Here is an 18,751-nt window from a genome sequence, read left to right on the forward strand (position 1 = left end):
TGACTTTCATGCAAAAAAAAATATATAGCCCCTGCAGTGTGACGCATCAGAAATAAGATATAATAATTGTAGCATTAGGTAGCAGCATACATTTAGGTCGATGACAGTAACAGCACCAATCACAGGTGTTAAACAAAACACCAAAGACAGCAACATCACCAAACGTTGTTAATTCAGCGGCGATCGCTTGGTTCTTTTTTTGTTTATGTTTTACGATGAATATTTACAGGTAAACAGGGATGCGCACGTAGGGAAGAACATGACTTGCGCAGAAATGTTGCTCGGAGAGTAGGACACAAGATCCAGTGTCGGCGTGTACCACGCTCGTTCGGCGGTGTCTTCCTCTGCTGCGTGCGTGCCTGCGTCGCCGCGCGTGGTGGTTTGGAGCGGGCGGGGCGCGTAGTGATCTGCGGGAGCGAGTGAGGCTTCGTCGGCGCATCAGCTTCGCTCGATCGAGATTCCTCGGTGCATGTTGTGTGCTGTGTGCACCGTCCTGGGCTCGTCGGGGAATCTAGTTAGATGGTTTCCGGCATGGCGGCGCGTTCAAGGTTTCACAGGATTTTGGACTGGTTTCTGAAGACGCTCTAGCTGCAGGTGTACGGACCTTTATTTATATATTTTGATACCATAATATGCAGATTTCAAATATGCTGCTAGTACGCTATTTACTAGATCTGCAGATGCTGACGCATTTACCAGAACTACTATTGATAGATTTCAAATGTGACTTCCTGATCGTAGTACTCACAGGATGACAACGAGAATGAACTAGGCAGCGGCGGCAACCTGAGCAAGTCCGGTCAGGAACTAAAAAAGCTGCTTCGCCGAGCTGCTGGGCAAAGTGAGTCTGATACAAAGATACATACGTGATGATGCAAATATTTCTAACGGTGCAACCTCAAAAAAGATAATGATAGAACCTGTATGTAATTTCTTCCCTTTGCACTTACATGTGAAATTTAAGTTTCCACCATCTATTAATACATTGCACCGTATTCTCTCTTAAAATTGTCGTATTGTTGGTATAGGAAACCAATACTTGTTGGTATAGGAAACCAACACTTCTGCTGTTAAGGATGACTCCGTCTGATTTGGAACCAACTTCAGAATCACCTCTCTCAGCAAGCACCACAAACTCTCAGGACGGTACTTCTTGCAGTTGCACCCATCACAGTCACAGCTCAAGATCTGGTGTCTTAGAAGTTTAGAATAAGAACTCGATAGGTAGGCTGCTTCAGCTAATCAGCTTAGTGATGTGTTTCATTCTTAATGCGTTCCAGTACATTTCAGAAGTTTTCTTAGACCATCCCTAATCATATTCTCTTCATTTCGTTTCCTCCCCGATTCCCTCTTCCGTTTCCATTCCCTTTATTTTCTCTCATCTCCAACAGCTTCCTTTCGAGGGAAATCGCGAAGGGAAAGTAGAAAGAATCCCGTCTTAAAGAGAATGATCCTAAGAATCCCGTCGTGAAGGGAACCGTGAAGAAAAATCGTTGGAGCGCTGAAGGGAACAAAAATCCCTTCACGACGGGATTTTGTTCCCCGAAGAGAAACGGTTAGGCATAGCCTTATAGTACTTGTGGGGGGGGGGGGGGGTATTGCCCATCAATTTCAGCCAGCGATACATTGCCAACTCGTAAAAAATCTTGATGTTTTTTTATTTTCCGACTGCAGGACAAGAAAGAATTTACTGCCATTCTGAGGAAAATTTCGCATATGCTTAAGACCAGCGGGCATAACTATATCGTCCTTCGGGAGGAATACAAGTGAACAGAACAGACAAATTAAGCCACCTGTATATGCTGTTATTGTGTTACGCCCCTCTAGCATAGCATGCCGTGTTTATATCTGAAAATCATAGATTAGAAATGCAAAATACAACAGTGCAGCATATATATATTTCTTGATGTAGTTTATTCTTTACGCCTCAGTGCAACAAAATATATACTCAAGCTGCCCCATCAAGAGGCATCTGTCTGTTAACTTTTTCACTCTACTTCCTGCTCACTCCTTTTGTTCTTTCACTTCTGTTCTCCCTGCATCGGGTAACAGCAGCATTGCACGAAATGTTATTGATATGCATTTTGATGCTAAAGTTCTCTTTGTTGGGTTGATGATCCTCCAGACCTCAGAAAGCAGCTCATAACTGAATGATAGTAATTGGTGATGATAAATGTAAAGGTTGCAATAAATGCATGTAACTTTTTAGATAAAACTTACGACAACTCAACACGTCGAGACATCAAAGCTCACAGAAGATCACAGTAGAAGCATGACTGACGCTTTTCGCTTTTCTTGTGGGAGACTAAAAAAAGAAACAATCTATAGATGAGGAAGTAAAATCCTGGTGAAGACATCACGAGCAACTACAGTACACTGCTAAAAGAAACAAACAACGACAGTAGAACTTCTCATGGAAGGGTTAATTGCACGGTTAAAAAACTGACGCTCAAAAACCGTGATAACTGATCTTCTTGGTTCGGTCCGGTTTCAGAAACCGAACGTAATCGAATTTGAATTAAAAAATTCGAAAAAAAATAAAAAATTCAAAAAATTCAAAAAAAATCTTAAAAAAACTAGACACAATTCTAATACCTTTTGTGAAAAAAATTTCAAAAATAATTTCGTTTGCATCATATTCTATAGGGAGGAAGTTTGAAGAAAATTGAAGCGTGCGGTTCAATTATTAACTCATGTTAAGAAAAAGTTTAACATAAAAACACATATTTTTTTTTTGTAAAACGTATTTTAAGAGAATCTTTAAAATTGATTTCACTTTATTTAGAGTTTTATTAATTTCTCTATGATTTTTACAAAGTTCACAAGCATAAAGTGAATATGTTAATAAACAACACTGTAATTAACTTTTTCATGTCTACTATTATTTTTCCTACGTAAATCATAGTATAAATAAGCTAATGAAAGTGGTTTCACTAATTTTTGAGGTGTGATGGGTCAGTTATGAATTAATCTAGTTTCAACATATTTACATAATCATGCATGTTATAATAACTAATTCATAAGTTCATGTATTTTTAAAAGACATAGGATGGTGTAAGAAGACTAACAAAATTAGTTTCATGATTTTTGGATTAGCAAAGAGTAAACTATGCATTTAAGTTGGTTTAACAAATACAATTTCTCACAGAAAATTTTGAACTTTTTTATGAGTATAAATACTTTTATCATGTAGATCATGTTACAAGGAAACCAATAAAATTTGTTTCACTTGATTTGAAACTCAGATGAATTAGTTATTGATTTACAAGATTGAGATAATTTTTGAGTTTTTTTGTTGAACTTCACTGAAAATCGAGAAAACCGCTCGATAATTTGAGAAAACTGACCGGTTACCGAACGGCTAAAATCGCAATTTTTTTTTCCAAATTTCAAATTTGCCAAATAAATTTTCTCCGGTTTTTTTTGAATTTTTGACGGGTAACCGCGGTTATCGCGAATTTTCGGTTACCGCCGGAGCTCAGTAACCGGTAACCTTAACCTTGATTGTCAGCAATGGCATCAGCAAAACTCTATGAACAACGCAGCAGTGCAATCAGCACAAAATTTGACAATTCAAGAATCATCCCAGAATCAAGAATGATTGAACGAACAGGTTAAAAGCTGGATATAGGAAAGCATTCACATACCTGGTGTTTGCCTCAAGGTTTCCTCTTTTGTTCATCCTCTCAATTGTTATTGACCTAAAAGCAGCACAAACTGGACTGGTGGAATGGTTAGTCTGTAATAAGTTCAAAATTTCCACCTGCTAGGCCTTCTTGTATCAATGTGCAACGGTCACCACCAACAGTCTTATGGGCTCTACTTACATCCTTACATAATCATGGGATTGAGAACAATGGCATCGTCCTAATCACTACTAAGTATCAGTTAGTCTACAGATGCCCATCGCAACAGCTTCAGCGTATACCCCTTTATGGCATCGTGGAGCCAATTGTTTCTGTACCATTGATATGAGAAGTTGATTTTGGAAAATCGTAACGATATCTCACTCTTGAGAAACACAGATCGGATTACCTTCCATTGGTAACAACATCCATATAGCTGAATCCACAGAGGTTTGATCAATGATCACTCTGTAAATGGGCAACCCTTATCTGATTAACCAAAAAATTTTCTTCAGATGCACTGAAGCCTAAACCTTAATATCTTAACATGTTAATAGTTGTTTTCATTCGTTTTCCATTCAAGGAACCAACCACAAGGGAAGATTGAATGAATGCATAACTAAAGAAAAAGACTGCAACGGGGTTGTCAAATTAGCAATCAAGTTTAATGGCCTGTTTGGTTGCCACCCTGAGCTCAATGCCTGAGAAAAAGTGGTGCCTGAAAGTAGACCGAGATTCTGATGATTTCTGCCTAACCAAGCACGCTTGAGATTGCAGTGTTTGGTTGGTGGCCTGAGCCTGAGATTGGATTGAGAGATAACATATTTTTAACTACTATATTAGGGACTGGATAACATGTTGTTTAGGAAATAAATAAATACTTGGACTAACATGTTTTTATCTTTCCGTGAATCACCGCCTATCAGTGTGGATCGCATTCCAATGCAATCATTAATTACGGTTAGCAAAGAACTCAACCGAGAAAATGCAACAAGTTGCAGGCGCCGGAGTCAGGCATCACTTTTCGGACGCCTGAGCCTGGCTGCGTGTGCCTGAGTCAGGCAGCTCGTCAGGGTGCCAACCAAACAAGCATCCAGCGCGTCTCCGGCATGCTCCTGGTCAGGCAGGTTCTCTCCAAGGTAGCAACCAAACATGCCCTAATTTACACACCAGCTGATGTAGTTTCAACAGATTACGTAATTTACAAGTCTAAGAATTCATTAAAGGAACATTTCCATGTATAAGGCACAAAGCATGGGGTTCTAGTAATGTCTACCAGCTTGGACTGTTCATACCCATCATTGGTATCGCTCTAAAAATGAACTAGAATCTTATGCCAGGTTCAGGCATCAAAGTTCAGACAGCCATCAATTTGAGGCATCTGCCTAAACTATTGCTTTGTTGCACCAAAGCATGCCCACACTAGCAAGACTGACAAAAGGGCAAAAGGCCTTTTCAGATACTATAGTGGCCCACTAGAATTTTGTTTTTCAAGCTGTTTGAAGAAAGGTAGAATATACTCGCTGGAGAAAACTGGCAGTGCCCTCTCGGTGCAAAGAAATAAGTGAAAGGGAACGGTAAACATGGAAAGCTTGAAACCATCACACAAGTGGGCATGCTTGTATAGAAGAAAATGGTTGTCAAAGAGGGGTAAAAACACACTGCGCTCAGAGGGCCAGGAAGGACACTAAATCCAAAGCATGTCCAAAAGCAACATGATTCCTAATCTACTAGCAAAAAGGAAAAGGGAGAAATATCCTTATGTGGTCGTGCTAGTACCAAATCAAGCATGGCACTCATATTGTTAACCAAACTACAGTCAATCATGTGGTTAATTGGGACACAGTTCTTGTCAATTTGAACTGAAATTCGGACTTATTTTTCCCAATCAATCGATTAAATGGATAGAAAATAAATTTTTGCAAAGAATTGCCAAACTATGACTATCCAATTGATTAATGGGGCGCAGCAGTTCTTGTAAAATCTGAACCGAACTGGTCACTGTTTCGTCCCATCAAGATCTTTACACATCAATCAATTAAACAGATGAATTAGGAGTGGTGTACAAGAAGAAACAAGCATAAGGATAGAAGGCTAACACTACCTTCTTCATCTAACCAAGAAACTAGAGTCACCGACCTTTCTTGCGGGACTTGAATGGGAACCCACCAGGAGGCGATGGCGAGAACTCTATCGGAAGAGGTGGTGGCTCACCCTCACCAGCGAGCATTTCAAGCACCTCCGTGCTTGATGGGCGGCGAGCTGGTGACCTCTGGATGCAAAGGAGTGCAACAGTAATGCATAGCAGTGCTTGGTCTCGATCAACATCCCGCAGAGCTGGGTCTACAAGATCAAGCAACCGGCCAACTTGAGCAAGATGCCTCGCCCACGAAATGAGACTTGCCTTCTCAAACTCTGACATAGGTGAGGTTGTCATTTGGAGCGGGCGGCGTCCAGATATCAGAACTAATAACAACACACCGAAGCTGTAAATGTCACATTTCTCTGATAGAGGTCCTCCGCCGCCGTACTCAGGAGCCACATAGCAGACTGTGCCACGCATGCTTGGTGTGCTGCTCACTGCTCCACCACTCTTGGGCACAAACTCCCCACCGGTCCAATCCCTGCTGTTCCTTCTCACACCATCCACCCACCAACCGATGCTGCCATTGCCATTGCTGCTCCTCCGGCTCCAGCTTTTCATCTTCCTCCATCTGGAACGCCCCTTCTCCTCTAAATCACAATCCCTCTCCCACCACTGCATACCAGACATCGCACCAGCCTCACTCTTCGACTTAGCAAGTGCCCGCCGTTTTTGCTTTTTAGTGAGCTCCTCAGCATATTCCTCACGCCACCACTCCCGTGCCCTACGCTTTGGCTTCCTCCTCTCCGTTGAAGTAACAGGGGTGATTGCAGACGCTCCCGCAATCCAATCGTTCTTCGGCCGCTCCTTCTTGATCTCCGATCTAATCCATTCCATCACATAGTCCTTGACGCCGCCACTGCCGCCACCATTATCCTGATGCCACCACCAGTCACTCCCAGTTCCTGATGTTGCAGCACCTCCATTGCAGCTTCGACCATTAAATCCGCTACCAACACTAGTCTTGTCACATCTGGAAGTGGACGCGGCGTCTGCTGGAGACGCTGTTGTGAATGCCTCATCATCCTCCGGCGACTTGGCAGCATTGTCTTCCCCATTCACTACAATAGCAGTCGTGCTCTCGCCGGCCACTGACACATCATCGTCACATCCACCGTCTGGGTTGCCGTTTCCATTCGCATCACTCCCAATCGCACCGCTCTCCAACTCATCCTCTTCCTCATACCTGATCCGCGCGAGGCCAAAATCTGAGAGGTGGGCACGGAGCTCACCGTCCAGCAACACATTGCTCGGCTTCACGTCTCCATGGATCACGGGCGGCTGCTCGACGGAATGGAGGTAGTAAAGCGCTGCGGCCACGTCGCGGGCGACGGTGAGCCGGCGCGGCCACTCGGCCACCAGCTCGGGGCACCTCTTCCCGAGCAGCGCGTCTTGCAGCGACCCGTTGGGCATGAGCTCGTACACAAGCATCATCCGGCGCCGGCGCGGCTGCGCGGAGAGCGAGTACGCGAACGGGAGGAGGATGGAGGGTGCCCCGCCCCCGTGGGCTGGGGCGGCGCAGCCGAGGAGGTGGGAGGCGAGGGAGAGCTCGTTGTGGAACTCGCGCTCGCCCTGGAGTGACCCCGCGGCGTCCATGACCTTCACGGCGACGGGCTGCCCCGACCGAGGCAGCGCGCCGCGGAAGACCGGGCCGAACCCTCCCTGACCCAGCTTGCTCCCCGCCGCGAAACCGCCCGTGGCGCGCCGCAGCTGCTGGTACGACAGCCTCCGCAGCGCGGTGGCCGACTGCACCGCCCCCGCCCCGGCTGCCGCGGCCAGCTTCCGCCGCCGCCGCCACAGCAGCAGTAGCGCGACGACGGCCACTAAGATCAGCGCCGCCGCCGCCGCCGCGGCCACGGAGGCATGGGGCGCCGCGCGGGATCGGACGCCGGCGACGACGGCCACAGCGGCGGCGGCCGGGGTCGGCGACGGGGAGGGCGGCGGAGGCTGCCGCGAGGGCATCGCGGGCGGGGTGGAGGCTTAGAGGAGGCTGGAGGCGGAGGGGAAAAGACAAGCGGAGCACCGCAAAGCGAAACAGCGGACCGAGGCGAAAAGCGGGCTGGCTTTTCAACATTTCTCAGATGCGTGTGCGCATCTCGCTAGCACTGCCATGGATTAGGTAGGCGGGCGGCGAGAATTCTGTGCCTCTGTTTAGTGGGCCCTGGGGAAATCCTGGTCCACTGTCAGTGGGTGGGTGGAGTGAACAAGATCTCTTCTGCAGAGCGTAGATAGCGATAGCCCACGTGTTGGCCTGGTCACAGAGAGAGAGAGAGAGAGGTCAAAATGGTCAACGTAGAATCGGCCGCAGGATGTGGTCAAACAGCGACCACGATTTGCTAGTTATGGCAGTGGCCCAGGATTGGCATTGAGCAGTGTCGATCCACAATTCCGCGTTTATTCTACTTAAACATTTTCAATGTATCTTTAATTCGAATTTTATAATTTTAAAGTTAAAAATATCATGCTTCAAATATTATTAGAACTTGAGCTCTGCAAACAGACTCATATCCTACATCAATCAAAACAAGATCTCCAACGAATTACACACACAATGGGATTTTGAGGAGTCACGATTCACGAATCGAATTCATCGACTTTTTCCGTAGAATAAATACACTGTAAAAAAGCCCCATACAAAGTGTGAACTTCTTTATTCAATGTTTTCTACGAATTCTTTTTGGGTCCTGAAGGGAACCTACGTTGCTCATACTATATATCCGAAAGCTCGCACCAGCTGTATATCAGCAATGCAAGAATTGCTGCCCCCAGCCTGCACGAAATCGTTGGACAGGTTCGTGCAAATTTGAGTTTCATCCCTGCATCTTGACGGGTTGGAAATGACGTGATTTTACGTAAAATTCATTGTAGTTCAACTCAATCAATTAATTAGTTATTTTAATTAGATCAAAATACGGTTAATTAATTAAATTATATTATGGTAGATTCACCGATATCTCCCAGTGCTCCACGTCCATCCCGGAAGCAGACACGTTTCTTTCAGACAGAGCACTTATATTTACGGTACAACGTCTCTTCAGACTTCAGCTCTTCCCAAGCCGTGATTGTTGCATTTGTGGGGAGTAAATGTGTCTGATGCTACAGTGAAAAACAGTATTTCTAATTTCAAATACCGTGCAGAATTACTGTTTATCGAATATTGTTTACGTTTACTGTTTATAACGTTACTGTATCACTAAATCTTGTGTGTTTATTCTAGATCCAACATCCCACTTGAATTTGAAGTTATGCTACAGTATCTCTGATTTCAAATAATGTGAAGTCAGAGAATCCAAATCCGAGGAAACCAGAACAGCTCGGCCATGAAAAATGATCCAAGTGGGGCCTGGTGTAATCAGCGGTGGTCAGGGAATGCAGAGGAGCAGGTAAAGGATCATCACTTCCCTCCCCTCTTCTTCTTCATCTTCCTAGCTCCTTGATCCACCCCTGCGTGTGATATCTCCATGTTTTGCACTCGTTTTCTGCATAATTATTCAAGAGAGGATGAGAGATCTTGTTTCAGTAATCAGCCGAGCTAAGCGACGCTTTCCAGCCTTCTAGCGAGGCATGGCGTCCTGTTACCATGTACGACTAATACTTCTGTAGACAAATTTGCTACAGAAAGTCAGAGAGGTCATTGCTTTATTTTTATTTTTATTTATATGAATGTCAATTCTTTTCTCTCTTTTTTGACGTAAAATTGAAGGTCAATTCCTCTGGATAAACTAAAAAATGCTAGAGAAAGGAGAAAGAACAAACCGATTGTCCTAAACTTGCAGTTTGCTTTGCATGTAGGCTAGGATGCTATGCAATGTCACGTTACCAGGCTGGGACAATTAGGAATACAATACTGTACAGTGGATACATTAAAGGTAGTCTTCCCTTTCTGACGGGGCATGGAGCAAACTCGAACGATGATAATCTGAGTGACGATCTTGTGCTCTTCTGAATATCCTCAGCATTGTCCTTTACTCCTTTTTCCAGCTAAGTGTCAAAGGGCCAATGAAACAAATAATTTTTTAATAATATTATTTTATTAGAAAATTATAAAAACATGTACCTATCGGTATGCGAAGTATCGACAAGAGACCTATCGATATTTTGAATGCCGACAGCCTACGTGACACTGGGTCCCGAGTAAACACCTATATGAGTGTCAGGTAAACACCGATATGGGTGTCAACATCACAGAGTGGTTTATTTTTTCCTATTTTTAGTTCAATCTGATTTTATCAATATTTCTTGATTTAGATCTGTGTGAGTAATTTTTGAGTGAAGTAACGTTGGGAGGATACAAAATATAATTTTGCAAACAATAGTAATTGGGAAGCATAATTATCATAGAATCCTTGTACGGAGGTTACATACGCTGATAACCATAAAGAGATGATGACAATAAACATTGGCACATACGATACGCATAAAGCTAATATATGAGAGCAAGGCAAATGCATCATTGATGGTTTGTTGCAAATGCAAATGCACTTGTTATCCGTTGGCTACAACATGCATTTCATTGTAATTTTCTGCCTTTCGATACCCAGTTCACCCTTGTCACGTAACATCATCTTGAAGACATGTTGACGGTTACCAATAACATGAACTCTATAGGACTGGCCCTTTCCGCTCTTCTCTTCTATGTAAGACGTTATCTTCTCCGTGTACACCCTTTGCGGATTGACCATATGTAGTGCGGTCTTACTATAACGCTCTCGGAGATATCGCTGCGTTCCACGAGTGACTCCCTCCACAATTGCCACCAATATCAGTGTCCTATTCCCCTTCATTATCCAATTGTAAACCTCAGCGAGGTTAGTTATCATAATTCCATAACGTGAACCATCATTATTCGTAATGAGTGCCTATTTCTCTAGTGGTTCGTGTCTGATCCAGTCGGAGAAATACTTAACCCTCCTTCCACCCTTTCTTCTCCTGGTAACACTTTTGTGACTCAAGTGATAAAGGCTCTATGCCCTTGGGCTTCTCCTCCCTTGGTATAACTGATTTCTTCAAAACTTCATCCATGTGCTTACCAATTAGTTTATCCAGTTTTTCCTATAGAGCATCAAACTTCCTATTTTGGTTTTGTTTGCACAGCTTCTTAAAAAGATCCACAACCCTTTTGCTCATGAATTGTTCATAGAAGTTTGCTCTGAGATGTCACATGCATCAACGGCTATGCAAATCTTGCCACGATAATATCCCTCCTGCACCACTCTGCAATGTGTTGATAGCGTTTAACAAGTCTGCATGACGATCGTAGAGTACACACATGTTAGGCCTGGTACCAACAACATCTCTCTTATCCCACTGCAAGAATCACAACCAACTATCTATAGACTCACGTTCGATGAATGTAAAAGACAAAGGCGCAACCTAGTTTTCACCATCTACCCCGATATCTGTGAGTATTTGCCCCTATATTTGCTTGTGATGAATGTCCCATCCACGCACATCACCGACATGCAATGATGGAATGCCTTGATCATACAGCCGAACGACTAGAACGCCCGCTAAAGGACAAGATCTCCAACCTGATTGACGAAATCATGAGTAGAAATGCAGGTGCCTTGGGTCCTCCCCTGAATAACCTCTAGCAGTGAAGGTAAGTTGTGGTATGAGTCCTTATATGTGCCAAACATCTTCTCTAACACGTTTTGTTTCGCTCTCCATGCCATGTCATATGAAATCTCATACCCAAATTTGATGTTAATAGCATGTATAACTCCAACGGAGACATACTAGTCTTCTTCACAATCTCTGGGTACATCAAATTTGTAATATAATCAACGCTCATGTTCCTATGCGAGTACAGATGTCGGCTCAAGTTGCAAGTATGCAGCTCAACAATAGACGTTAACCATATTGTGTCACACATCGACAAGAATCCATGAACTCTCCAAGTGCAACCTTCAGCTAAACATTTGGCGTCGTATGTCTGAGGATTAGATATTACCACCTTGAACTCCCTCTTCTCCGAGAATATCATCTCTTCACTGCATGCTGCAAATGAACCTTGTCATGAAACATCTGGCCTTTAATCACCACGATTGAATCATATTCATATGTTGACTCGTGTCCATCGTTCACCGTCAACTTCTCCAATACAAAATGTGTCCATTTTTCCAGGATTCCTGCACCTGAGTCCACAAATATGCAAAACATGTCGTTATCTGCCTCCATCTAGTCAACTATTGCCTCGCCTCTCTCTCATTGATCAGCACGCATTGCGGCCTAATTTTCTTTCCCATCGTTACGTTCTTCTCTTGCAGTCTGTATCTCAACCAGCGCACTAGTCTGCAGGAGTACTTGCGGAACTACACTCTCCTACACCTCCTCATGTACAATATTTTCACCAACAACTTCTATGGTCCTATGTCCGACTTCTATCAATCCAACATTGCTCGCTTCTACAAGGATGCAATGGGAAAAATTCGTCTTAATCCCAGTGACATAAATTGTTGTTATTGCTTCGAACATATAACCTCCAAGAACTCCCACCGTCAGCCTGTTTCTCGATGTCTTGGAATCAGAACCTTTATCGTCAACCACTGATGTGCCGAACTAAGTTACAGCAGATTATATAACCAACTTAACACTTAGAACCACCGAATCTCTCCCGAACTATGCATATATGTGTCCACATACTAGAAGTTACTCAGAACCACCCACTGTCACACTACATGACATACCCAAGGTCGTAAAAAACCCTGAACCTGTGATAGCCCAAAATTCTTAAACATGTCCTTAAGCATTAATGATCATCTTTAGTATCATAATAGAAGTTTTGAGCTAGTAATTAATTCAGTTAAAATTTAAAAAAATTGATAAATTTAATAGAAAATTGTGAAGGAACTCACAAAATGTATATGAAACATAGGGTTGGAAATAATTTTATAAATTAGTCCATGTCACATAAAAAATATTAGTGAATGTTTCCAAATTTTTGGCATTCAAATTGAGGCCTTAAAAATCTGTGCAATTTGTAAAAGATTGCAAATTTTAAGAATTTTAATTTAATTTTGGCTCAGGCCTTTTTGGACCAAACTAGTTAAAATAGGTTACACATGAATTATAGTTTCACACAAAATTTATCCTACAATTTTTGGGACTTAGGATGACATACTTTTGATCAGAGAGATGAAAGGGGATATTTTTCTCTTTATCGGTTAATGTTCATCACGGCCCACCGGTCATCCCCTCCCTCCCCTGTCTCGGCCGAGCAGCTTAGAGAGAGGCCGTCCACTGAACCATGCAATCGGCCGCTGAGACATAACATCAACGTTGACTTCCTTTACTCTAAGCACGTTGGCCACTACCCTTATCCACATGTCCCCTCTCTCTATGCTCAGTCTCTCCCTTCTCTCTCTCACTCGACCGAACTCTACATAGCAGAGCAAAGCACATCATGACACCACCATCGCCTAATCCACTACGCCGAGCCCCGTATAGACCAGCCCGAGCACCCAGGAGCACGGAGGAAGATCACAAAGTCTCTCCACTGTCGGATTCCCTTCTTCTCCGGCTAGATTCCCTGCACATGCGCCTTCTTCCATGGCGCCGGCTAGCCAACTCCGCTCCTCACCATCGAGCCACTTCAACGCCATCTCTTCGCACCAACCGAGCACTCAGTGAGATTCCCTGTGCCCCCGTAAGGCTTTTGTGCACGCTTATTTTGTCTTGGCTCGTTGCCAGCGCCGATGTCTGCGTGGACCGCCCACCGCCACCACCTTTATGCTTGCCACTGGCCTGGTTCTGGCTAAGCCCATCGTCCAGTAGCCACACCGTTGGATCCACACGCCCATGTAGAAGCTTTAGGTGCCCTCAGTCAGGTGGTTTGCGTTGCCTTTTCGTCGCTGGTGTGCCGTATCGAGCCGTTGCCGAGCTATTGCTGCCGCGCTCCGTCGCTGGCTGCTTTTTGATCATCGTGAGCCACCACGTGTGGCCCAATAATGATCCTCACATCACGCTAATTTCGTGGGTGCTCTCGGTTAGCCGGGTCGTGCCGTCGTTTGCTACCGGCCGACTGTGGCGCTGTGCAGGCCATGGCCTCTGGCCATTTTGACCGAAGGTCAAGTACACGGCCCCACTTCCATGGCTGAGGCTAGCTCAAGCCTTGGTGCAAAAAGGATTACGAGCCATTTTAATTCGGTTATTCCAGGAAATGCAAAATAGATTTATTGTTCAATGACTAAATCGTTGAAACTTGCAAAATGCACTGAAAATTAAATATAGCTCCAAAAATCATGAACCAATTTTTTTAGCTTCTTATGATCATGATATACATGTTAAAAATGCTAGAAACCATGAAATATATACTGAAATTCATGTAATTAATAAAATGTGTTTAAGATTTAATAATTTATAATTAATTATTGATAAGTCCAAAATTGGTTTCACCAATTTTGTGAATCTTATTATATTATGCCATGTTCATTAAAAATAATCACCTTCATGTTAAAAATGATTAGATTTATAATTAGGACTATGCTTTATTTTAAGCTTAATTAACCCAAGAAATTATAAAATGCTTAACAATAATCACAATTTAAAAAATCTTTGATGTTATAAACACATAACATATTGCATTGCATCTCCACTATTGCCTTGCACTGTGGAGCATCGTTGATCGCATGTCATCCATACTCATTGGGATGCACCGTTCTTTTAATTAGAAATCAACGCTTCGGAGAGTCGCGAGTTTGAATATGAAGGCGAACCAGTGGATTTTGTGAGTGAACAATAGGCAACACCAGGCAAGCATCTATCATATCTCCCTCATATATTTTTAATTTGTTGGTCAATTCACTAGGTCTTGCTATATGTCGTAAATGCATGTTTTAGCGAGTCGATGTCGGGAATCAGCTAGATCCTATTCGTTGCATAGTACTTACCTTGACCAAGTTGTTAATCCTGATCCTTGTAGCCTAGGTATAACGTATCATGGTCCAATTTAAAAGTGATACGATAATTACTTAGCCTTTGCACAGGTCACCGGTAGAAGTTGAGTGATGGATGTCACTGCCGTTCACGAGCTACAAGACTTTTCAACAACTGTTACAAAGAAATGATAAGCTGTGATGATGAGTTGGAAAAAAATGAGACGAGATGTGAGCGGGTGTCAGGGGTGGTTGGGGAGAGGAAACCTGGATGTCATAGACCGTTTACATCGTTTAGAAACCATCCGTAATGTCATTTTATTCAGAGATAGCCAAATGGGTTAGTCGGGCTGGCCCAGCACGGACCCAGCTTGGCACGGCCCGATTACGGCATGACCTGATAGGCCCAGATGCCGTAATGGACCGGGCCATACCCTTGGTCCATGGCACGGCCCGTGAAGTACAGTACCGTGTCAAGCAGGCCCGGGCACCGTTGCGGCACGACGGGCCATGCTGGGCTGGGCGGCGGGGCAGGGGCGGCGCGACCGGGCAGGGTGGGCACGACTGGGCGGGGCCGGCTGGAGAGGCGGGACGGGAATGGCGGGGCGGGGGTGGGCGAGCGGGCGGCGGCTGGGGCGAGGCGGGGAGCTGCCGGGGCGACCAGGCGGCGAGGCAAGGCGGCGTAGGGGCGGGTAGCCGATGTTGGGCGGGACAGCGAGGCGGCGCAGGGGCGGGTGGCTAGTGCGGGGCGAGGTGTGTTGTGCCCGTGCCTGTGCTGTGCCCATGCCGGCCCGTCTAAACCAGGCTGTGTCGTGCCAGCCCACCATGCCGAGGCGTCAGACCAGGCACGGCCTGGCTAGCCATGCCGTGCCAGCGTGGCTTGTCTACCCTCGTGCCTAGGTCGCTCAGCTATTATGATTATCTTATATAATGCAACACAAATGCAACAAATGTAGGGTATAATATATACAAATGCAACTCCCCCTTACATAATGCTATCACGCACATTCTCTCTCCATGCAGTGTTATAAATTGCTTGACTAACCGGTGGCAAAAAGATGGCCTCCTGAACCCGCCTCGCTATGAGAATGACGCTTCGCTAACGCTCGGCTAAGTCGTCGAACCCTCGCTACAGACCGATTAAAAACCTGTAAGCGGAAGAATTACATGAAATCATTAAACCTCACTTCACTCGCAGCTCGTTCATTCACTTGCTCATGAACCCTTGGATGTGATGAGTCGACATCGAGGTGCCAAACGACTCCGTCGATAAGAGCTCTTGGGGATTCCATTCCACCAAAGACGTAAGGTGAACGAGTTCACCCCGACTGGTGAAATGCAGGCCATCCTGGAATAAATGTTAAAAAAAATATATATATTAAAGAAAAGTGGATGGTATACTCTAAGCTCTCTCCTCAAATAGGCATATCTTGTTGTATATAGAGGCTTGGTGAAGATATCAATATCTATATGTTTGGTTATCTATGTATCTAAGGTCAGTTCCTCCCTTCTCATTGTGGTCTCACAATAAGTGGAATCTGACATCTATATGTTTGGTTCTGGAGTATTGGACTGAGTTATTGGTAAAGCTGATGACACTAGTGTTATCACATAGAAGTAACACACACTTAAAGTCTAGCCTAAAATCTCTCAAAGTAGCAACTATCTACAAAATCTAAGAATAATAGCTAGTGACAACAACATATTCAGCTTCAGCAATTGATTACACAACACTAGAATATTTGTGAGAAGACCAACAAATAAGAGAGGTACCCAAGAAATGATAAGTACCAGAGGTACTCCTCCTGTCAATTCTACAACTAGCAAAATCCGCATCCGAAAAACCATGAAGAGAGAGAAAAAGATACAGAAAATCAAATACCATACTTAAGGGTGTGTTTGAGATATCTCAATATGCGCTTCACCGCTTGATGGACTCTCTCGGGCAGTACGGAGGTAATGAACTTCATTACGACTCAGGCTTGTGCACAATGTATTTCTAGCCTTGTTGTTGGCTTCATATTGCTTAATCTGGGCCTGAGAAGTGCTAGCGAAATGAATCTCATAGTTGGAGTCTACAATCTCCCATATTGCACTTTCTTAGCTTAAGAGATAAGCCTCATGCGCACCTTCCAATACGAAAAGTCACAACCTTCAAATCGAGGGATCTTCCCATGTCTCTCTATTATCGTCTACGGATCACAAAGTCAGTGAAGGTCAACAAGAGATCAAACCAGGTCTGATACCAATTATAGAACCGATAATTACGACTAGAGGGGGAGATGAACAGGTGTCTTACCAATTTTTTTTGAAATGGATGACCTTCTCCTTTTTATCACCCAACGCATCTCAAAAATCAATAGCAGAAGCAAGACAGGAGAGAATCAAATTGCTAAGAAAATATCAAGAAAAATACATATCTCTCGTGGATAGGTTTCTATGAAACTCATCTCACGAGTCATAACTACAAAAGAGAGCAACTTGAGGAAAGAAACCTTCGAACCAAAGAAAAGATCACCAGAAGAAGATATTCTACAAGTTGATGATCTAGAGATAAAGAAATTTAAGACCCAATTGTATATATATGTATGTGAATTTTATGCCTTTAGCAACAAAAATAATTACTTCTCAAGGTGAAAAAATTCAGCCTTGAACTGAAAACAAAAAATCACAATCTCAAAGGAAAAACTCGCACCAAAGCAAAAGAGCCAAAAGAATAAAACTAGAAGGAGATCAACAAAAGCACACGGAGAACCAAAACTTCATTTCATTATGAGGACAACCCTATTTTCGATAGAATTATAAAATAGTTTCCTCACAAAAAGCTCTCACATATTACAATAGCTAAGCTCTCATTTCACTCTCCTCTAAAACCTAGCTCTAAAAACTCAAATAGCTGGCTCACCTCTCCCACATAACCCTACTCCTCTATTTATAGGTCTAGAGAGGTAACTAGCCCTTAAGTTTTCTTGTTACATACCACTTTCTTCTAATGGTCTCCTACCTATCACCACGGCAGTTTAATCCATTTTTCGCTCCGTCCATCAACGAACTAACTTCTTCATGACTTATCTTCACCTCGACGCAACCTTTGTGATAATGCCACGTGCACTCCATCCGTCCCCGATTTTGAGGTCAAACCACAAAACCATTTTACACGCTTCTCAAAGCGAGACTCACTACCACTTGCTTAAGCCTTAAGCAAATATCCCGATGTCGACGTGTGTACTCCATCTACGATCTTGACCGCCGGCAAGTCTCTCCAACTTCCGATCCCTCGGGTCGCCTTGTCAGTTGCACCAGCATCTCTTTTACTTAACTTTGTCAACATGTCGTCTTTATCCTCCTTCTCACCCTTTCCTTGATCTCCATATACACAGCTTAGGACCACTCCTGGCTCCGTCTGGCCTCCTCAATTGTCTGGCACCAAACACCCCACTTAGCCCCGATCATCCTGTCGTCACCCACCAAGTTGCATCCATCATCTGCACAGTAAAAGATAAGCATACACATATCTTCAAACCATCTCCAGTTAGTTCTAAATCAAAATCCTCATTGAAAGAAACATCGCACGAAAAACGTGAATGCCGAATGTTCTGGCGCGTACACCTCCTGGACGCCAGACCATCCGACGCGCTCAATCAATCAGATTGGTCATCTTGCAACCTCTTTGGAAGTCTTAGTCCGATGTGCACTTATGTACATCGCCGGACCATCTAGCGCATTCATCCTTATTAGAACCCATTTGTACCCTCTCTTAAAAAAAATTACTCTAGCGAAACATCTGGCGTTCATTCCTATGAGTACTAGACCATCCAACGAATAGAAGTTTATCAAAGTTAATTTGCAACCTCTCTAAAATAAATGCTTCGGCGTATACTATTACTCAATGCTAGACCATCCTACGGGTTGAGCACTTGAGCTCCTCCTCCCGAAATGCTTTGACGTGTGTCCCATTAGAGCGCTGAAATTCTGGTGTGTACACTTCAATTTTTGTCTCTGTGATAAAATACTCTGACGTGAAACACATTTGAACACCGGATCTTTCGACGTGGACAATTTTTCTAGACTAAGAGACAAATACGCTAACTCCATATTCTCTACAA

General features: G+C 43.9%; 1 protein-coding gene across 1 annotated transcript; it reads right to left on the reverse strand.

Annotated features, from left to right (window-relative positions):
• Positions 1 to 5,553: 5,553 nt before the first annotated feature.
• Positions 5,554 to 7,835, reverse strand: LOC133916508 (receptor-like serine/threonine-protein kinase At2g45590). The gene has a single exon (XM_062360197.1). The coding sequence runs from the start codon at positions 7,729 to 7,731 to the stop codon at positions 5,758 to 5,760; it is 1,974 nt and encodes a 657-aa protein (XP_062216181.1). The 5' UTR covers positions 7,732 to 7,835; the 3' UTR covers positions 5,554 to 5,757.
• Between the last annotated feature and the right edge of the window lie 10,916 nt (positions 7,836 to 18,751).

This window comes from Phragmites australis, chromosome 4, assembly GCF_958298935.1.
Source record: "Phragmites australis chromosome 4, lpPhrAust1.1, whole genome shotgun sequence".
NCBI lineage: Eukaryota > Viridiplantae > Streptophyta > Magnoliopsida > Poales > Poaceae > Phragmites > Phragmites australis.

Coding starts and splice junctions, on each gene's coding strand:
- LOC133916508 (XM_062360197.1), bottom strand. CDS start 7,731: ATGCCCTCGCGGCAGCCTCCGCCGCCCTCCCCGTCGCCGACCCCGGCC.